This window comes from Oncorhynchus tshawytscha, linkage group LG28 (assembly GCF_018296145.1).
Source record: "Oncorhynchus tshawytscha isolate Ot180627B linkage group LG28, Otsh_v2.0, whole genome shotgun sequence".
NCBI lineage: Eukaryota > Metazoa > Chordata > Actinopteri > Salmoniformes > Salmonidae > Oncorhynchus > Oncorhynchus tshawytscha.
In genome coordinates this window covers 44,961,315-44,987,003 of record NC_056456.1, presented here as the reverse complement: position 1 = coordinate 44,987,003, position 25,689 = coordinate 44,961,315, and the positions used below count along the sequence as shown (strand labels likewise).

Below are 25,689 nucleotides of genomic sequence, written 5' to 3'. Positions count from 1 at the left end.
ATGGTACCCCGCCAGCCCAGCCCCCCCTCTAACCCTCCCAGTCAGCCGCGTCGGGTCCTGGAGGTGGGAGAGGCTGGTCCACCAGGCTACATGAGGAGGGTAACAGTCAGGAGAGGATCAGATGACTCATCCTCCACACCTGTTAAAGGATTCGCTGGAGCACCAGGTCAATAGTGATGGGGATGTGGATGGAGTTACCACCAAAATGTTGCCCAAGTGTTTTAAATGGTATGAGAGATTATAACCCAGTGAATGTTTTCTAAACCACCAGGATACAACCCTCCCGAGAAGCCATTCTCCTTCAACAAACATGAGACGATCCCAGTAGCTGCCAAGGTCCCCTGGAACCCAGCTTCACAGACCCCACTAGTCACACCAGGTAACACAACTACACCTATACCCATACTAGAACAACAATGTAGACTATCAGTGAAATGCTTCCTGACAGGCCCTTCCCAACAATGCAGAGAGAGAGTAAACAACAGGTGTAACAGTGAAATGCTTCCTGACGGGCCCTTCCCAACAATACAGAGAGAGAGTAAACAACAGGTGTAACAGTGAAATGCTTCCTGACGGGCCCTTCCCAACAATGCAGAGAGAGAGTAAACAACAGGTGTAACAGTGAAATGCTTCCTGACGGGCCCTTCCCAACAATGCAGAGAGAGAGAGTAAACAACAGGTGTAACAGTGAAATGCTTCCTGACGGGCCCTTCCCAACAATGCAGAGAGAGAGTAAACAACAGGTGTAACAGTGAAATGCTTCCTGACGGGCCCTTCCCAACAATGCCGAGAGAGAGTAAACAACAGGTGTAACAGTGAAATGCTTCCTGACGGGCCCTTCCCAACAATACAGAGAGAGAGTAAACAACAGGTGTAACAGTGAAATGCTTCCTGACGGGCCCTTCCCAACAATACAGAGAGAGAGTAAACAACAGGTGTAACAGTGAAATGCTTCCTGACGGGCCCTTCCCAACAGTGCAGAGAGAGAGTAAACAACAGGTGTAACAGTGAAATGCTTCCTGACGGGCCCTTCCCAACAATGCAGAGAGAGAGTAAACAACAGGTGTAACAGTGAAATGCTTCCTGAAGGGCCCTTCCCAACAATGCAGAGAGAGAGTAAACAACAGGTGTAACAGTGAAATGCTTCCTGACGGGCCCTTCCCAACAATGCAGAGAGAGAGTAAACAACAGGTGTAACAGTGAAATGCTTCCTGACGGGCCCTTCCCAACAATACAGAGAGAGAGTAAACAACAGGTGTAACAGTGAAATGCTTCCTGAAGGGCCCTTCCCAACAATGCAGAGAGAGTAAACAACAGGTGTAACAGTGAAATGCTTCCTGACGGGCCCTTCCCAACAATGCAGAGAGAGAGTAAACAACAGGTGTAACAGTGAAATGCTTCCTGACGGGCCCTTCCCAACAATGCAGAGAGAGAGTAAACAACAGGTGTAACAGTGAAATGCTTCCTGACGGGCCCTTCCCAACAATGCAGAGAGAGAGTAAACAACAGGTGTAACAGTGAAATGCTTCCTGACGGGCCCTTCCCAACAATGCAGAGAGAGAGTAAACAACAGGTGTAACAGTGAAATGCTTCCTGAAGGGCCCTTCCCAACAATGCAGAGAGAAAAACATTAGAAATAGTAGAAAAATAGAACATTCATAACATAAGTAGCTGAATAATAACACAAGGAATAAATACACAATGTGTAGTGATAACTACACTCAGAAAATATTCACACACCCTTATTTTTTGCCAAAAATGCAATACCTCATACTATAAAATTGGAATTATGTTTTTTGAAATGTTTACAAATTAATAAGAAATGAAAGCTGTATTCAAGCCAAAATAAGTTCAGGAGTAAAACGTTGCTTAATACCCCATGATGACACAATACACCCATAATGACTCAATACCCCGTAATGACACAATACCCCGTAATGACACAATACCCCGTAATGTCACAATACCCCGTAATGTCACTACCCCATAATGACACAATAACCCGTAATGACACAATAACCCGTAATGACTCAATACCCCATAATGACACAATGCCCCAATACCCCCATAATGACTCAATACACCCATAATGACACAATACCCCGTAATGACTCAATATCCCATAATGATACCCCGTAATGACTCAATCCCCCATAATGACTCAATCCCCCACAATGACTCAATACCCCGAAATGACTCAATACCCCATAATGGCCCAATACCCCATAATGGCCCAATACCCCATAATGACGCAATACCCCGTAATGACTCGATACCCCATAATGACTCAATACCCCATAATGACACAGTACCCCACAATGACACAGTACCCCGTAATGACTCAATACCCTGTAATGACACAATACCCCATAATGATACCCCAATGGCACAATACCCCATAATGGCACAATACCCCATAATGACTCAATACCCCGTAATGACACAATACCCTGTAATGACACAATGCCCCGTAATGACACAATACCCCATAATGATACCCCATAATGCCTCAATACCCCACAATGACTCAATACCCGCAATGACTCAATACCCCATAGTGAAACAATATCCCATAATGATACCCCATAATGACACAATACCCCATAATGACTCAATACCCTGTAATGACTCAATACCCCGTAATGACACAATACCCCATAATTACATCACAATACCCCGTAATGCCTCAATACCCCGTAATGACACCATACCCCGTAATGACACAATACCCCCATAATGACACCATACCCCATAATGACACCATACCCCGTAATGACACAATACCCCGTAATGACACAATACCCCGTAATGACACAATACCCCGTAATGACACAATACCCCGTAATGACACAATACCCCGTAATGACACAATACCCCATAAATACATCACAATACCCCTAATGACACAATACCCCCTAATGACACAATACCCCGTAATGACACAATACCCCGTAATGACACAATACCCCGTAATGACACAATACCCCGTAATGACACAATACCCCCATAATGACACAATACCCCCATAATGACACAATACCCCCATAATGACACAATACCCCCATAATGACACAATACCCCGTAATGACACAATACCCCGTAATGACACAATACCCCCGTAATGACACAATACCCCGTAATGACACAATACCCCGTAATGACACAATACCCCGTAATGACACAATACCCCGTAATGACACAATACCCCGTAATGACACAATACCCCGTAATGACACAAAACCCCGTAATGACACAATACCCCGTAATGACACAAAACCCCGTAATGACACAATACCCCGTAATGACACAATACCCCGTAATGACACAATACCCCCGTAATGACACAATACCCCCGTAATGACACAATACCCCCGTAATGACACAATACTCCATAATGACACAATACCCCGTAATGCCTCAATGCCCCGTAATGACTCAATACCCCATAATGACATAATGGCACAACACCCCATGATGATACCCCATAATGACACAATACCCTGTAATGACACAATACCCCATAATTACATCACAATACCCCATAATTACATCACAATACCCCATAATGACTCAATACCCCGTAATGACACAAAGCCCTGTAATGACACAATGCCCCGTAATGACACAATGCCCCGTAATGACACAATGCCCCGTAATGACACAATACCCCATAATGACACAATACCCCATAATGACTCAATACCCCGTAATGACACAATACCCCATAATTACATCACAATACCCTGTAATGACACAATACCCCATAATTACATCACAATACCCCGTAATGACACAATACCCCCATGATGACACAATACTCCATAATGACTCAATACCCCGTAATGACTCAATACCCTGTAATGACACAATACCCCATAATTACATCACAATACCCCGTAATGCCTCAATACCCCGTAATGCCTCAATACCCCGTAATGCCTCAATACCCCGTAATGCCTCATTACCCCGTAATGTCACAATACTCCGTAATGACACAATACCCCATAATGACACAATACCCATTATTGACTCAATACCCCATGATGACTCAATACCCTGTAATGACACAATACCCCAAAATGACTCAATACCCCATAATGACATAATGACACACAACCCCATAATGACACAATACCCCCATAATGACACAATACCCCCATAATGACACAATATCCCGTAATGACACTACCCCATAATTACTCAATACCCCGTAATGACACAATACCCCGTAATGACTCAATGCCCCGTAATGACACAATACTCTGTAGTGACACAATACCCCATAATTACATCACAATACTCCATAATGACACAATACACTGTAATGCCTCAATACCCCATAATGATACAATACCCCCATAATTACTCAATACCCCGTAATGACACAATACCCCGTAATGACACAATACCCTGTTATGACACAATACCCCTAAATTACATCACAATAACCCGTAATGACACAATAACCCGTAATGACACAATATCCCGTAATGACACTACCCCATAACGACACAATACCCCATAATGACACAATGCCCTGTAATGACACAATGCCCCGTAATGACACAATGCCCCGTAATGACACAATGCCCCGTAATGACACAATGCCCCGTAATGACACAATGCCCCGTAATGACTCAATGCCCCGTAATGACACAATACCCCCATAATGACACAGTACCCCATAATGCCTCAATACCCCGTAATGCCTCAATACCCCGTAATGCCTCAATACCCTGTAATGACATAATGACACAATACCCCATAATGACACAATACCCTGTAATGACACTACCCCATAATGACATAATGACTCAATACCCCATCATGACACAATACCCCGTAATGTCACAATGCCCCGTAATGACACTACCCCATAATTACTCAATACCCCGTATTGACACATTACCCCGTAATGACTCAATACCCTGTAATGACACAATACCCCGTAGTGCCTCAATACCCCCATAATGACACAATACCCCCATAATGACACAGTACCCCATAATGCCTCAATACCCCGTAATGCCTCAATACCCCGTAATGCCTCAATACCCTGTAATGACATAATGACACAATACCCCATAATGACACAATACCCTGTAATGACACTACCCCATAATGACATAATGACTCAATACCCCATCATGACACAATACCCTGTAATGACACTACCCCATAATGACATAATGACTCAATACCCCATCATGACACAATACCCCGTAATGTCACAATGCCCTGTAATGACACAATACCCCATAATGACACAATACCCCGTAGTGCCTCAATACCCCCATAATGACACAATACCCCCATAATGACACAGTACCCCATAATGCCTCAATACCCCGTAATGCCTCAATACCCCGTAGTGCCTCAATACCCCCATAATGACACAATACCCCTTATTGACTCCATACCCTGTAATGACATAATGACACAATACCCCAAAATGACACAATACCCCGTAATGACACAACCCCATAATGACATAATGACTCAATACCCCTTAATGTCACAATACCCCGTAATGACACTACCCCATAATTACTCAATACCCCGTAATGACGCAATACCCCGTAATGACGCAATACCCCGCAATACCCCGTAATGCCGCAATACCCCGTAATGCCGCAATACCCCGTAATGCCGCAATACCCCGTAATGCCGCAATACCCCGTAATGCCGCAATACCCCGTAATGCCGCAATACCCCGTAATGCCGCAATACCCCGTAATGCCGCAATACCCCGTAATGCCGCAATGCCCCGTAATGCCTCAATGCCCCTTATTGACTCAATACCCCGTAATGACATAATGACAATACCCCGTAATGACATAATGACTCAGTACCCCATCATGACACAATACCCCGTAATGACTCAATACCCCATCATGACACAATACCCCGTAATGACACAATACCCCGTAATGACACAATACCCAGTAGTGCCTCAATACCCCCATAATGACACAATACCCCTTATTGACTCCATACCCTGTAATGACACAACCCCATAATGACATAATGACACAATACCCCGTAATGACACAATACCCCGTAATGACACAACCACATAATGACATAATGACACAATACCCCGTAATGACACAATACCCAGTAGTGCCTCAATACCCCCATAATGACACAATACCCAGTAGTGCCTCAATACCCCCATAATGACACAATACCCCCGTAATGACACAATACCCCGTAATGACACAATACCCCGTAATGACACAATACCCCGTAATGACACAATACCCCGTAATGACACAATACCCCGTAATGACACAATACCCCCCCGTAATGACACAATACCCCGTAATGACACAATACCCCGTAATGACACAATACCCCCCGTAATGACACAATACCCCGTAATGACACAATACCCCGTAATGACATACCCCGTAATGACACAATACCCCCGTAATGACATATGGACTCAATTCCCCGTAATGACACAATACCCTGCAATGACACAATATCCCATAATTACATCACAATACTCCATAATGACACAATACCCCATAATGCCTCAATGCCCCGTAATGACTCAATACCCCGCAATGACTCAATACCCCATAATGACATAATGGCACAACACCCCATGATGATACCCCATAATGACTCAATACCCTGTAATGACACAATACCCCATAATTACATCACAATACCCCATAATTACATCACAATACCCCATAATGACTCAATACCCCGTAATGACACAAAGCCCTGTAATGACACAATGCCCCGTAATGACACAATACCCCGTAATGACACAATGCCCCGTAATGACACAATACCCCACAATGACACAATACCCCATAATGACACAATACCCCATAATGACTAAATACCCTGTAATGACACAATACCCCATAATTACATCACAATACCCCGTAATGACACAATACCCCATAATTACATCACAATACCCCGTAATGACACAATACTCCATAATGACTCAATACCCCGTAATGACTCAATACCCTGTAATGACACAATACCCCATAATTACATCACAATACCCCGTAATGCCTCAATACCCCATAATGACACAATACCCCCATAATGTCACAATACCCCGTAATGTCACAATACTCCGTAATGACACAATATCCCGTAATGACACAACCCCAAAATTACTCAATACCCCGTAATGACACAATACCCCATAATGACACAATACCCATTATTGACTCAATACCCCATGATGACTCAATACCCTGTAATGACACAAAATGACTCAATACCCCATAATCAATACCCTGTAATGACCCCAAAATGACTCAATACCCCATAATGACATAATGACACAAAACCCCATAATGACACAATACCCCCATAATGACACAATACCCCAATAATGACACAATATCCCGTAATGACACTACCCCATAATTACTCAATACCCCGTAATGACACAATACCCCATAATGACTCAATGCCCCGTAATGACACAATACTCTGTAGTGACACAATACCCCATAATTACATCACAATACTCCATAATGACACAATACACTGTAATGCCTCAATACCCCATAATTACGTCACAATACTCCATAATGACACAATACACTGTAATGCCTCAATACCCCATAATGATACAATACCCCCATAATTACTCAATACCCCGTAATGACGCAATACCCCGTAATGCCGCAATGCCGCAATACCCCGTAATGCCGCAATACCCCGTAATGCCGCAATACCCCATAATGCCGCAATACCCAATGCCGCAATACCCCGTAATGCCGCAATACCCCATAATGCCGCAATACCCCGTAATGCCGCAATACCCCGTAATGCCGCAATACCCCGTAATGCCGCAATGCCCCGTAATGCCTCAATGCCCCTTATTGACTCAATACCCCGTAATGACATAATGACACAATACCCCGTAATGACACAATACCCCGTAATGACACAACCACATAATGACATAATGACACAATACCCCATCATGACACAATACCCCGTAATGACTCAATACCCCATCATGACACAATACCCCGTAATGACACAATACCCCGTTATGACACAATACCCAGTAGTGCCTCAATACCCCCATAATGACACAATACCCCTTATTGACTCCATACCCTGTAATGACACAACCCCATAATGACATAATGACACAATACCCCGTAATGACACAATACCCCGTAATGACACAACCACATAATGACATAATGACACAATACCCCGTAATGACACAATATCCCGTAATGACACAACCCCAAAATTACTCAATACCCCTCCGTAATGACACAATACCCCATAATGACACAATACCCATTATTGACTCAATACCCCATGATGACTCAATACCCTGTAATGACACAAAATGACTCAATACCCCATAATCAATACCCTGTAATGACCCCAAAATGACTCAATACCCCATAATGACATAATGACACAAAACCCCATAATGACACAATACCCCCATAATGACACAATACCCCAATAATGACACAATATCCCGTAATGACACTACCCCATAATTACTCAATACCCCGTAATGACACAATACCCCATAATGACTCAATGCCCCGTAATGACACAATACTCTGTAGTGACACAATACCCCATAATTACATCACAATACTCCATAATGACACAATACACTGTAATGCCTCAATACCCCATAATTACGTCACAATACTCCATAATGACACAATACACTGTAATGCCTCAATACCCCATAATGATACAATACCCCCATAATTACTCAATACCCCGTAATGACACAATACCCCTAAATTACATCACAATAACCCGTAATGACACAATATCCCGTAATGACACTACCCCATAATGACACAATGCCCCGTAATGACACAATGCCCCGTAATGACACAATGCCCCGTAATGACACAATGCCCCGTAATGCCGCAATACCCCCGTAATGCCGCAATAATGCCCCGTAATGCCGCAATACCCCGTAATGCCGCAATACCCCGTAATGCCGCAATGCCCCGTAATGCCGCAATGCCCCGTAATGCCTCAATGCCCCGTAATGACATAATGACACAATACCCCGTAATGACATAATGACTCAATACCCCATCATGACACAATACCCCGTAATGACTCAATACCCCATCATGACACAATACCCCGTAATGACACAATACCCCGTAATGACACAATACCCAGTAGTGCCTCAATACCCCCATAATGACACAATACCCCCATAATGACACAATACCCCTTATTGACTCCATACCCTGTAATGACATAATGACACAATACCCCGTAATGACACAATACCCCGTAATGACACAACCACATAATGACATAATGACACAATACCCCGTAATGACACAATACCCAGTAGTGCCTCAATACCCCCATAATGACACAATACCCAGTAGTGCCTCAATACCCCCATAATGACACAATACCCCCATAATGACACAATACCCCTTATTGACTCCATACCCTGTAATGACATAATGACACAATACCCCATAATGACACAACCCCATTATGACATGACTCAATACCCCGTAATGACACAATGCCCTGTTATGACACAATACCCCATAATTACATCACAATACCCCCATAATGACACAATACCCCCATAATGACTCAATACCCCTTATTGACTCTTGTACTTCCGGTGCCGACAGAGATGACCGCCTCGCTTCGCGTTCCTAGGAAACTATGCAGTTTTTTGTTTTTTTATGTGTTATTTCTTACACTAGTACCCCAGGTCATCTTAGGGTTCTTTACATACAGCCGAGAAGAACTACTGAATATAAGATCAGCGTCAACTCACCATCAGTACGACCAAGAATATGTTTTTTGCGATGCGGATCCTGTGTTCTGCCTTACAACCAGTGTAACCGAGTGGATCACATGCAGCGACCAAAAAAAAAAACGACTCAGAAAAAGAGGGAAACGAAGCGGTCTTCTGGTCAGACTCCGGAGACGGGCACATCGTGCACCACTCCCTAGCATTCTTCTTGCCAATGTCCAGTCTCTTGACAACAAGGTTGATGAAATCCGAGCAAGGGTAGCATTCCAGAGGGACATCAGAGACTGTAACGTTCTTTGCTTCACGGAAACATGGCTAACTGGAGAGACGCAATCCGAAGCGGTGCAGCCAGCGGGTTTCTCCACGCATCGCGCCGACAGAAACAAACATCTTTCTGGTAAGAAGAGGGGCGGGCGTATGTCTTATGGCCAACGTGACATGGTGTGATGAAAGAAACATACAGGAACTCAAATCCTTCTGTTCACCTGATTTAGAATTCCTCACAATCAAATGTAGACCGCATTATCTACCAAGAGAATTCTCTTCGATTATAATCACAGCCGTATATATCCCCCCAAGCAGACACATCGATGGCTCTGAACAAACTTTATTTAACTCTCTGCAAACTGGAAACGATTTATCCGGAGGCTGCATTCATTGTAGCTGGGGATTTTAACAAGGCTAATCTGAAAACAAGACTCCCTAAATTTTATCAGCATATCGATTGCGCAACCAGGGGTGGAAAGACCCTGGATCATTGTTACTCTAACTTCCGCGACGCATATAAGGCCCTGCCCCGCCCCCTTTCGGAAAAGCTGACCACGACTCCATTTTGTTGATCCCTGCCTACAGACAGAAACTAAAACAAGAAGCTCCCACGCTGAGGTCTGTCCAACGCTGGTCCGACCAAGCTGACTCCACACTCCAAGACTGCTTCCATCACGTGGACTGGGAGATGTTTCGTATTGCGTCAGACAACAACATTGACGAATACGCTGATACGGTGTGCGAGTTCATTAGAACGTGCGTTGAAGATGTCGTTCCCATAGCACCGATTAAAACATTCCCTAACCAGAAACCGTGGATTGATGGCAGCATTCGTGTGAAACTGAAGGCACGAACCACTGCTTTTAATCAGGGCAAGGTGTCTGGTAACATGACTGAATACAAACAGTGCAGCTATTCCCTCCGCAAGGCTATCAAACAAGCTAAGCGCCAGTACAGAGACAAAGTAGAATCTCAATTCAACGGCTCAGACACGAGGTATGTGGCAGGGTCTACAGTCAATCACGGACTACAGGAAGAAACCCAGCCCAGTCACGGACCAGGATGTCTTGCTCCCAGGCAGACTAAATAACTTTTTGCCTGCTTTGAGGACAATACAGTGCCACTGACACGGCCTGCAACGGAAACATGCGGTCTCTCCTTCACTGCAGCCGAAGTGAGTAAGACATTTAAACGTGTTAACCCTCGCAAGGCTGCAGGCCCAGACGGCATCCCCAGCCGCGCCCTCAGAGCATGCGCAGACCAGCTGGCCGGTGTGTTTACGGACATATTCAATCAATCCCTATACCAGTCTGCTGTTCCCACATGCTTCAAGAGGGCCACCATTGTTCCTGTTCCCAAGAAAGCTAAGGTAACTGAGCTAAACGACTACCGCCCGTAGCACTCACATCCGTCATCATGAAGTGCTTTGAGAGACTAGTCAAGGACCATATCACCTCCACCCTACCTGACACCCTTGACCCACTCCAATTTGCTTACCGCCCAAATAGGTCCACAGACGATGCAATCTCAACCACACTGCACACTGCCCTAACCCATCTGGACAAGAGGAATACCTATGTGAGAATGCTGTTCATCGACTACAGCTCGGCATTCAACACCATAGTACCCTCCAAGCTCGTCATCAAGCTCGAGACCCTGGGTCTCGACCCCGCCCTGTGCAACTGGGTACTGGACTTCCTGACGGGCCGCCCCAGGTGGTGAGGGTAGGCAACAACATCTCCTCCCCGCTGATCCTCAACACTGGGGCCCCACAAGGGTGCGTTCTGAGCCCTCTCCTGTACTCCCTGTTCACCCACGACTGCGTGGCCATGCACGCCTCCAACTCAATCATCAAGTTTGCGGACGACACAACAGTGGTAGGCTTGATTACCAACAACGACGAGACGGCCTACAGGGAGGAGGTGAGGGCCCTCGGAGTGTGGTGTCAGGAAAATAACCTCACACTCAACGTCAACAAAACTAAGGAGATGATTGTGGACTTCAGGAAACAGCAGAGGGAACACCCCCCCATCCACATCGATGGAACAGTAGTGGAGAGGGTAGCAAGTTTTAAGTTCCTCGGCATACACATCACAGACAAACTGAATTGGTCCACTCACACAGACAGCATCGTGAGGAAGGCGCAGCAGCGCCTCTTCAACCTCAGGAGGCTGAAGAAATTCGGCTTGTCACCAAAAGCACTCACAAACTTCTACAGATGCACAATCGAGAGCATCCTGGCGGGCTGTATCACCGCCTGGTATGGCAACTGCACCGCCCTCAACCGTAAGGCTCTCCAGAGGGTAGTGAGGTCTGCACAACGCATCACCGGGGGCAAACTACCTGCCCTCCAGGACACCTACACCACCCGATGCTACAGGAAGGCCATAAAGATCATCAAGGACATCAACCACCCGAGCCACTGCCTGTTCACCCCGCTGCCATCCAGAAGGCGAGGTCAGTACAGGTGCATCAAAGCTGGGACCGAGAGACTGAAAAACAGCTTCTATCTCAAGGCCATCAGACTGTTAAACAGCCACCACTAACATTGAGTGGCTACTGCCAACACACTGTCAATGACACTGACTCTACTCCAGCCACTTTAATCATGGGAATTGATGGGAAATGATGTAAATATATCACTAGCCACTTTAAACAATGCTACCTTATATAATGTTACTTACCCTACATTGTTCATCTCATATGCATACGTTGATACTGTACTCTATATCATCGACTGCATCCTTATGTAATACATGTATCACTAGCCACTTTAACTATGCCACTTGGTTTACATACTTATCTCATATGTATATACTGTACTCGATATCATCTACTGTATCTTGCCTATGCTGCTCTGTACCATCACTCATTCATATATCCTTATGTTCATATTCTTTATCCCCTTACACTGTGTATGACAGTAGTTTTTTTTGGAATTGTTAGTTAGATTACTTGCTCGTTATTACTGCATTGTCGGAACTAGAAGCACAAGCATTTCGCTACACTCGCATTAACATCTGCTAACCATGTGTATGTGACAAATAAAATTTGATTTGATTTTGATTTGATTTACCCCGTAATGACTCAATACCCTGTAATGACATAATGACACAATACCCCATAATGACACAATACCCTGTAATGGCACTACCCCATAATGACATAATGACTCAATACCCCATAATGACACAATACCCCATAATGACACAATGCCCCGTAATGACACAATGCCCCGTAGTGCCTCAATACCCCCATAATGACACAATACCCCTTATTGACTCCATACCCTGTAATGACATAATGACACAATACCCCATAATGACACAATACCCCGTAATGACACAACCCCATAATGACATGACACAATACCCCGTAATGACTCAATACCCTGTAATGACTCAATACCCTGTAATGACTCAATACCCCGTAATGACTCAATACCCCGTAATGACACAATACCCCGTAATGACACAATACCCCGTAATGACACAATACCCCGTAATGACTCAATACCCCGTAATGACATAATGACTCAATTCCCCTTAATGACACAATACCCCATAATTACATCACAATACTCCATAATGACACAATACCCCGTAATGCCTCAATACCCCGTAATGCCACCATACCCCGTAATGACACATACCCCCATAATGACACCATACCCCCATAATGACACCATACCCCCATAATGACACCATACCCCCATAATGACACCATACCCCATAATGACACCATACCCCATAATGACACCATACCCCATAATGACACCATACCCCATAATGACACCATACCCCGTAATGACACAATACCCGTAATGACACAATAAAATACATCACAATACCCCGTAATGCCTCAATACCCCGTAATGCCTCAATACCCCTAATGACACAATACCCCGTAATGACACAATACCCTGTAATGACACAATACCCCGTAATGACACAATACCCCGTAATGACACAATACCCCGTAATGACACAATACCCCGTAATGACACAATACCCCGTAATGACACAATACCCCGTAATGACACAATACCCCGTAATGACACAATACCCCCGCAATGACACAATACCCCCATAATGACATATGGACTCAATTCCCCTTAATGACACAATACCCTGCAATGACACAATATCCCATAATTACATCACAATACTCCATAATGACACAATACCCCATAATGCCTCAATGCCCCGTAATGACACAATACCCCGCAATGACTCAATACCCCATAATGACATAATGGCACAACACCCTGCAATGACCCAATATCCCATAATTACATCACAATACCCCATAATGACTCAATACCCCGTAATGACACAAAGCCCTGTAATGACACAATGCCCCGTAATGACACAATGCCCCACAATGACACAATGCCCCACAATGACACAATACCCCATAATGACACAATACCCCATAATGACTAAATACCCCATAATGACTCAATACCCTGTAATGACACAATACCCCATAATTACATCACAATACCCTGTAATGACACAATACCCCATAATTACATCACAATTCCCCGTAATGCCTCAATACCCCGTAATGCCTCAATACCCCATAATGACACAATACCCCCATAATGACACAATACCCCGTAATGTCACAATACTCCGTAATGACACAATATCCCGTAATGACACAACCCCAAAATTACTCAATACCCCGTAATGACACAATACCCCATAATGACACAATACCCATTATTGACTCAATACCCCATAATGACTCAATACCCCATAATGACACAATACCCCGTAATGACATTACCCCATTATAACTCAATACCCCATGATGACTCAATACCCTGTAATGACACAATACCCCAAAATGACTCAATACCCCATAATGACATAATGACACAAAACCCCATGATACCCCATAATGACACAATACCCCCATAATGACACAATATCCCGTAATGACACTACCCCATAATTACTCAATACCCCGTAAGGACTCAATGCCCCGTAATGACACAATACTCTGTAGTGACACAATACCCCATAATTACATCACAATACTCCATAATGACACAATACACTGTAATGCCTCAATACCCCATAATTACATCACAATACTCCATAATGACACAATACACTGTAATGCCTCAATACCCCATAATGACACAATACCCCGTAATGACACAAAGCCCTGTAATGACACAATGCCCCGTAATGACACAATGCCCCGTAATGACACAATGCCCCGTAATGACACAATGCCCCACAATGACACAATACCCCATAATGACAAATACCCCATAATGACTCAATACCCCATAATGACACAATACCCCATAATTACATCAAATACCCCGTAATGCCACAATACCCCATAATGCCACAATACCCCGTAATGCCACAATTCCCCGTAATGCCTCAATACCCCGTAATGCCTCAATACCCCATAATGACACAATACCCCCATAATGACACAATACCCCGTAATGTCACAATACCCCGTAATGACACAATATCCCGTAATGACACAACCCCAAAATTACTCAATACCCCGTAATGACACAATACCCCATAATGACACAATACCCATTATTGACACAATACCCCATAATGGCACAATGCCCCATAATGACACAATACCCCGTAATGACATTACCCCATTATAACTCAATACCCCATGATGACTCAATACCCTGTAATGACACAATACCCCAAAATAATGACACAATACCCCATAATGACACAATACCCCACAAACCCCATAATACCCCATAATGACACAATACCCCGTATACACAATACCCCGACACAATACCCCGTAATGACACAATACCCCATAATGACACAATACCCCCATAATGACATATGGACTCAATTCCCCTTAATGACACAATACCCTGTAATGACACAATACCCCATAATTACATCACAATACTCCATAATGACACAATACACCATAATGCCTCAATACCCCATAATGACACAATACCCCATAACTCCATAATGACACAATACCCTGTAATGACCTCAATATCCCATAATGACACAATACCCCCATAATGACTCAATACCCCGTAATGACACAATACCCCTGTAATGACACAATACCCCATAATGACACAATACCCCACAATGACACAATACCCCGTAATGACTCAATACCCCATAATGACTCAATACCCTGTAATGACATATGACACAATACCCCATAATGACACAATACCCTGTAATGACACAATACCCCATAATGACATAATGACTCAATACCCCATCATGACACAATACCCCGTAATGTCACAATGCCCCGTAATGACACTACCCCATAATTACTCAATACCCCGTATTGACACATTACCCCGTAATGACTCAATACCCTGTAATGACACAATACCCCGTAGTGCCTCAATACCCCCATAATGACACAATACCCCTTATTGACTCCATACCCTGTAATGACATAATGACACAATACCCCAAAATGACACAATACCCCATAATGACATAATGACAATACCCCTTAATGTCACAATACCCCATAATGTCACAATACCCCATAATGACACAATACCCCATAATGACTCAATACCCCGTAATGACGCAATACCCCGTAATGCCGCAATACCCCGCAATACCCCGTAATGCCGCAATACCCCGTAATGCCGCAATACCCCGTAATGCCGCAATACCCCGTAATGCCGCAATACCCCGTAATGCCGCAATACCCCGTAATGCCGCAATACCCCGTAATGCCGCAATACCCGTAATGCCGCAATACCCCGTAATGCCGCAATACCCCGTAATGCCGCAATACCCCGTAATGCCGCAATACCCCGTAATGCCGCAATACCCCGTAATGCCGCAATACCCCGTAATGACACAATACCCCAATGACATAATGACTCAATACCCCGTAATGACACAATGCCCCGTAATGACACAATGCCCCATAATTACTCAATACCCCGTAATGACACAATACCCAGTAGTGCCTCAATACCCCCATAATGACACAATACCCCCATAATGACACAATACCCCCCATAATGACACAATACCCCCATAATGACACAATACCCCTTATTGACTCCATACCCTGTAATGACATAATGACAAATACCCCGTAATGACACAACCCCATAATTACATAATGACACAATACCTCCGTAATGACACAATACCCCCGTAATGACACAATACCCCCGTAATGACACAATACCCCCATAATGACACAATACCCCCATAATGACATATGGACTCAATTCCCCTTAATGACACAATACCCTGCAATGACACAATATCCCATAATTACATCACAATACTCCATAATGACACAATACCCCATAATGCCTCAATGCCCCGTAATGACACAATACCCCATAACGACATAATGGCACAACACCCTGCAATGACCCAATATCCAATAATTACATCACAATACCCCATAATGACTCAATACCCCGTAATGACACAATACCCCGTAATGACACAAAGCCCTGTAATGACACAATGCCCCGTAATGACACAATGCCCCACAATGACACAATGCCCCACAATGACACAATACCCCATAATGACTCAATACCCTGTAATGACACAATACCCCATAATTACATCACAATTCCCGTAATGCCTCAATACCCCGTAAATACCCCATAATGACAAATACCCCATAATGACACAATACCCTGTAATGTCACAATACCCGTAATGACACAATATCCCGTAATGACACAACCCCAAAATTACCAATACCCCGTAATGACACAATACCCATTATTGACTCAATACCCCATAATGACTCAATACCCCATAATGACACAATACCCCGTAATGACATTACATTATAACTCAATACCCCATGATGACTCAATACCCTGTAATGACACAATACCCCAAAATGACTCAATACCCCATAATGACATAATGACACAAAACCCCATGATACCCCATAATGACACAATACCCCCATAATGACACAATATCCCGTAATGACACTACCCCATAATTACTCAATACCCCGTAATGACACAATGCCCCGTAATGACTCAATGCCCCGTAATGACACAATACTCTGTAGTGACACAATACCCCATAATTACATCACAATACTCCATAATGACACAATACACTGTAATGCCTCAATACCCCATAATTACAATACCCCGTAATGACACAATACCCCATAATGACACACTACCCGTAATGACACAATATCCCGTAATGACACTACCCCGTAATTACACAATACCCCATAATGACACAATACCCCGTAATGACACAATGCCCCGTAATGACACCCCAATGCCAATGCCCCGTAATGACACAATACCCCGTAATGACACAATGCCCCGTAATGACACAATGCCCCGTAATGACACAATACCCCGTAATGACACAATACCCCCAATGACACAATACCCCATAATGACACAGTACCCCATAATGCCTTAATACCCCGTAATGCCTCAATACCCCGTAATGACTCAATACCCTGTAATGACATAATGACACAATACCCTGTAATGACACTACCCCATAATGACATAATGACTCAATATCCCATCATGACACAATACCCCATAATGTCACAATGCCCCGTAATGACACTACCCCATAATTATTCAATACCCCGTATGACACAACCCCGTAATGACTCAATACCCTGTAATGACACAATACCCCATAATGACACAATACCCCGTAGTGCCTCAATACCCCCATAATGACTCAATACCCCTAATGTCACAATACCCTTAATGTCACAATACCCCGTAATGACACTAAATTACCAATACCCCGTAATGACGCAATAACGGAATACCCCGTAATGCCGCAATACCCCGCAATACCCCGTAATGCCGCAATACCCCGTAATGCCGCAATACCCCGTAATGCCGCAATACCCCCGCAATAACCCCGTGACAATACAATGCCGCAATACCCCATAATGCCCCCAATACCCCGTAATGACCGCAATACCCCAATGCCGCAATGACCGTAATGCCGCAATACCCCCGCAAACCCCGAATGCCGCAATACCCCGTAATGCCGCAATACCCCGTAATGCCGCAATACCCCGTAATGCCGCAATACCCCGTAATGCCGCAATACCCCGTAATGACATAATGACTCAATACCCAGTAATGACACAATACCCCGTAATGACACAATACCCCGTAATGTCACAATGCCCCATAATTACTCAATACCCAGTAGTGCCTCAATACCCCCATAATGACACAATACCCCCATAATGACACAATACCCCTTATTGACTCCATACCCTGTAATGACATAATGACACAATACCCCATAATGACACAATACCCCGTAATGACACAATACCCCGTAATGACTCAGTACCCCGTAATGCCTCAATACCCCATAATGACACAATACCCCATAATGACACAATACCCCTTATTGACTCCATACCCTGTAATGACACAATACCCCATAATGACACAATACCCCGTAATGACACAACCCCATAATGACATAATGACTCAATACCCCATAATGACACAATACCCCGTAATGACACAATACCCCGTAATGACACAACCACATAATGACATAATGACACAATACCCCATAATGACACAATACCCGGTAATGTCACAATACCCCGTAATGACACAACCCCATTATGACATGACTCAATACCCCATAATGACACAATACCCTGTTATGACACAATACCCCATAATTACATCACAATACCCCGTAATGACACAATACCCCTTATTGACTCAATACCCCGTAATGACTCAATACCCTGTAATGACACAATACCCCATAATGACACAATACCCTGTAATGGCACTACCCCATAATGACATAATGACTCAATACCCCATAATGACACAATACCCCAATACCCCATAATGACACAATACCCCATAATGACACAATACCCCTTATTGACTCCATACCCTGTAATGACACAATACCCCATAATGACTCAATACCCCGTAATGACACAATACCCCGTAATGACACAAAGCCCCGTAATGACACAAAGCCCCGTAATGACACAAAGCCCCGTAATGACACAAAGCCCCGTAATGACACAAAGCCCCGTAATGACACAAAGCCCCGTAATGACACAAAGCCCCGTAATGACACAAAGCCCCGTAATGACACAAAGCCCCGTAATGACACAAAGCCCCGTAATGACACAATGCCCCGTAATGACACAATGCCCCGTAATGACACAATGCCCCGTAATGACACAATGCCCCGTAATGACACAATGCCCCGTAATGACACAATGCCCCGTAATGACTCAATACCCCGTAATGACACAATACCCTGTAATGACTCAATGCCCCGTAATGACTCAGTACCCATAATGACAGAATACCCCATGAAGACACAATACCCCATAATGACACAATACCCCATAATGACACAATACCCCATAATGACTCAATACCCCACAATTACTTAATTCCCCGTAATGACACAATACCCCATAATGACAAAGTGAAACGTTTTTTTGAAAAATAAATCAAAAATACCTTATTTACATAATTATTCAGACCCTATGCTATAATTCAATTTTATTGGTCACAGCTGTCGTAAATTCAATTGATTGGACATGATTTGGAAAGGAACACACCTGTTTACGTAGTTGACAGTGCATGTCAGAGCAAAAACAAAGCCACGAGGTCGAAGGAATTGTCCTTAGAGCTCCGAGACAGGATTGTGTTCAGGCACAGATCTGGGGAAGGGTAACAAAAAATGTCTGCAGCATTGAAGGTCCCAAGAACACAGTGGCCTCATCATTCTTAAATGGAAGAAGTTTGGAACCATCAAGACTGTTCCTAGAGCTGGCCACCGCCCGGCCAAACTGAGCAATCGGGGGAGAAGGGCCTTGGTCTAGGGAGGTGACCAAGAACCCGATGGTCACTCTGACAGACCTCCAGGGTTCCTCTGAGGAGATGGGAGAACCTTCCAGAAGGACAACCATCTCTGTAGCACTCCACCAATCAGGCCTTTATGGTAGAGTGGCCAGACGGAAGCCACTCATCAGTAAAAGGCATGTTACAGCCCACTTGGAGTTTGCCAAAAGGCACCCAAAGGACTCTCAGACTATGAGAAAAAAAAAATCTGTTCTGGTGAAACCACGATTTAACTCTTTGGCCTGAATGTCAAGTTTAGAGGACACCTGGCACCATCCCTACAGTGAAGCATAATTTGTGAGGATGTTTTTCAGCGTCAGGGACTGGGAGACCAGTTTGGATCGAGGGAAAGATGAACAGAGCAGAGTACATAAAGATCTTTGATGAAAACCTGCTCCAGAGCACTCAAGACCTCAGACTGAGTCGACGGTTTACCTTCCAACAGGACAAAGGGTCTGAATCCTTATGTAAATGTGATATTTCAGTGTTTTATTTTTAATACATTTTCAAACATTTCTAAAAACCTGTTTTAGCTTTGTCATTATGGGGATAATCTTGAACAGAGGTTATCCAGTTTATTCTCCAGTGATTGCATGTTCGCCAATAGAACAGAGGGTAGATGCAATTTATCCACTCTCCGACGTAGTCTCGTCAAGTATCCCGCATGCCGGCCTCTAGAGCGCCATTTCCTCCTCCTACGATTGTCAGGGAGTTGGGCCTGGTCCACGATGTTCAATATGTCTTTCGCTTACGACTCATTGAAGTAGAAGTTCTCGTCCAAATCGTGGTTAGTGATAGCTGCTCTAATGCACAGAAGCTCTTTTCGGTCACAGGAAACAATTGCGGAAACATTATGATCACCTGAAAAAACACAAAGGTCAGGAGCCATAAAACGGCCACCATTCCCTCTGGGGCCATTAGACCCTCTGGGGCCATTAGACCCTCTGGGGCCATTAGACCCTCTGGGGCCATTAGACCCTCTGGGGCCATTAGACCCTCTGGGGCCATTAGACCCTCTGGGGCCATTAGACCCTCTGGGGCCATTAGACCCTCCGGGGCCAGGGCCATTAGACTCTCCGGCTGTACACGTTTACACGCTGTACACGTTTGTGTATTCTTGTTACACAAGTATGCAGAACAGCAATGTGTCACTAATTGCATTAGGTGTACATTTAACTCCCCATAAGCACTTTGATTTAATAGCATCTGTCTGTTTTGTGTCAGTGTCTTCAGACAGTAGTTTCCTGGCAGACCCCTTCTCCTTCTCTGCTGGCCTGACCACTCAGTTCTCTGGGGAGTTTGGAACCATCCTCTTCAACAAGGTGCTGGTCAACGATGGAGGACATTACAACTCTCACACAGGTAACATACACACACACACACACACACACACACACAGAGAGAGAGAGAGACATCCATACACAGTCTTGTACAGCTAACCTTGTGGGTACACACAATTAAGTCCCATTCAAAATCCTATTTTCCCTAACCCTAAACCTAACCCTAGCTCCTAGCCTTAACCCTAACTCCTAACCCTAAAACTAACCCTAGCTCCTAGCCTTAACCCTAAAACTAACCCTAACTCCAACCCTAGTTCCTAATTTTAACCCTAACACTAATTCTAACCCTAAACCCCCTAGAAATAGTATTTGGAATTTGGGGACTAACAGTTGGTCAAATTTTTGTTTGTTTACTATTCTTGTGGGATAGCTAAACACGTCGACAAACAGACAGACAGAGATACAAACAGAAACACAGACAGACAGACATACAAACAGACATAAATACAGAAACACAGACAGATAGAGATACAGAGACAGACAGACAGACAGACACAGACAGACAGACAGACACAGACAGACAGACACAGACAGACAGACAGACAGACAGACAGACAGACAGACAGACAGACAGACACAGACAGACAGACAGAGACAGACAGACAGACAGACAGACAGACAGACAGACAGACAGACAGACAGACAGACAGACAGACAGACAGACAGACAAAGACAGACAGACAAAGATACAGACAGACAGAGACATACAGACAGACAGAGATACATACAGACAGGCAGACAGAGAGAGACAGACAGACAGGCAGAGATTCAAACAGACCGAGACATACAGAGAAACATACAGACAGAGAGACAGACAGGTATTTGTCAGTGTGTGTGTTGGGTGTGGTTGTAATTCTGTCAATCCAGCCATTCATGAGTAGACTTATTAGTTGACACAGTCAGGTCCCAGGAGTGGTATACAGTCATGGCCAAAAGTTTTGAGAATGACACAAATATTAATTTTCACAAAGTCTGCTGCCTCAGTGTCTTTAGGTATTTTTGTCAGATGTTACTATGGAAAATGTAAGTATAATTACAAGCATTTCATAAGTGTCAAAGGCTTTTATTGACAATTACATGAAGTTGATGCAAAGAGTCAATATTTGCAGTGTTGACCCTTCTTTTTCAAGTCCTCTGCAATCCGCTCTGGCATGCTGTCAATTAACTTTTGGGCCACATCCTGACTGATGGCAGCCCATTCTTGCACAATCAATGCTTGGAGTTTGTGAGTTTTTGTTTGTCCACCCGCCTCTTTAGGAATGACCACAAGTTCTCAATGGGTTTAAGGTCTGGGGAGTTTCCTGGCCATGGACCCAAAATATATATCGTCACCAAACTGTTCCTGGATGGTTGGGAGAAGTTGCTCTCGGAGGATGTGTTGGTACCATTCTTTATTCATGGCTGTGTTCTTAGGCAAAATTGTGAGTGAGCCCACTCCCTTGGCTGACAAGCAACCCCACACATGAATGGTCTCAGGATACTTTACTGATGGTAACGCTCACCTTGTCTTCTCCGGACAAGCTTTTTTCCGGATGCCCCAAACAATCGGAAAGGGGATTCATCAGAGAAAATGACTTTACCCCAGTCCTCAGCAGTCCAATCCCTGTACCTTTTGCAGAATATCAGTCTGTCCCTGATGTTTTTCCTGGAGAGAAGTGACTTCTTTGCAGCCCTTCTTGACACCAGGCCATCCTCCAAAAGTCTTTGCTTCACTGTGCGTGCAGATGCACTCACACCTGCCTGCTGCCATTCCTGAGCAAGCTCTGTACTGGTGGTGCCCTGATCCCACAGCTGAATCAACTTTAGGAGACGGTCCTGGCGTTTGCTGGACTTTCTTGGGCGGCCCTGAAGCCTTCTTTACAACAATTGAACCGCTCTCCTTGAAGTTCTTGATGGCCCGATAAATGGTTGATTTAGGTGCAATCCTTGCCTGTGAATCCCTTTTTGTGCAAAGCAATGATGGAGGCATGTGTTTCCTTGCAGGTAACCATGGTTGACAGAGGAAGAACAATGATTCCAAGCACCACCCTCCCTTTTAAGCTTCCAGTCTGTTATTCAAACTCAATCAGCATGACAGAGTGATCTCCAGCCTTGTCCTCGTCAACACTCACACCTGTGTTAACGAGAGAATCACTGACATGATGTCAGCTGGTCCTTTAGTGGCAGGCCTGAAATGCAGTGGAAATGTTTTTTGGGGATTCAGTTAATTTTTATTGCAAAGAGGGACTTTGCAATTAATTGCAATTCATCTGATCACTCTTCATAACATTCTGGAGTATATGCAAATTGCCATCATACAGTCTGAGGCAGCAGACTTTATTAAAATTAATATTTGTGTCATTCTCAAAACTTTTGGCCACGACTGTACGTGAGGCAGGGTTCAGTGTTGACCTGGGTTTGGGTTATGTTACTCGGGTTATCTAGGGATGGTTTTTAAAACACAGACACAGACTAATATAATATTTTCCCTCCCTCTCTCCAGGTATCTTCACGATACCGATGGAAGGGCGTTACCTGATCTCAGGAGTTCTGATGGCTCGGCAGGGGAAGGGACTGGAGGCTGTTTTGTCTGTCTCCAACCGTAGTGTCCATAGGCTGATGAGCTCCACGTCTGGAGCAGGGACAGTGGCCCAGGACAGTTGTCCCTGTGGAGGCTCTGTCTCGTTCAGCCTGATCCTGTCTCTGAGGCAAGGGGACCACGTAGCTCTGGTCCGGACCGCAGGGCAGCTGGCCACCACAGAGTCCAGAGACATCCTATCAACATTCAGCGCCATCTTCCTCTATGCCCCGCAGCCAATCACCAGATAGTTACCAATGGGCCAACCAATCACACAGCAAGGACTTGGTCATGTACATTCCACAACCAATCAGAAAGCAGGAATACATTTAAACAGACACCAGAAATCCAATCACCTGCAACCCTGCAGTTGTTCAGAATAATGATTTGTATCATAGATATTCACCATGTAAAAAGTCATTCTGCAACCCTGCAGTTGTTCAGAATAATGATTTGTATCATAGATATAGATATTCACCATGTAAAAAGTCATTCTATGCTCGCCTTTTTACTGAACAATTATGCCAAAGATATAAAAAAAATATTAAGTGTTAATTCATGTATTTGACAATAAAGATGTTTTTTTTCTACCTTTTTGTTTTAAAACATTTTCCTAAATTAACATTTAGACAATTATATATGTACTTTTTTTTCTTTAAATAAATGTCAGAGGGAAGAGACCACCAAATAGTTTATTCAGTATTCCATACCACATCCTGTTTAGATTAATCTGTTTTACAGGTTATTCCTTACCAAAACACTGTTACCATTAGTAAAACAGTAGGGTTGATTCATTCCTTCACGTATGTTGTCAATAAACCCATTTGAAGATTTGTCTGATAGTTGGATGGAT

At 44.1% G+C, this 25,689-nt stretch overlaps 1 protein-coding gene across 1 annotated transcript; it reads left to right on the top strand.

The window, feature by feature from the left end:
• Positions 1-25,670, top strand: LOC112237470 (EMILIN-2-like). Its single transcript, XM_042307927.1, has 4 exons — positions 1-166; positions 272-379; positions 22,164-22,301; positions 24,762-25,670. The coding sequence occupies exons 1-4, from the start codon at positions 1-3 to the stop codon at positions 25,085-25,087; spliced, it is 738 nt and encodes a 245-aa protein (XP_042163861.1). The 3' UTR covers positions 25,088-25,670.
• Positions 25,671-25,689: the final 19 nt, after the last annotated feature.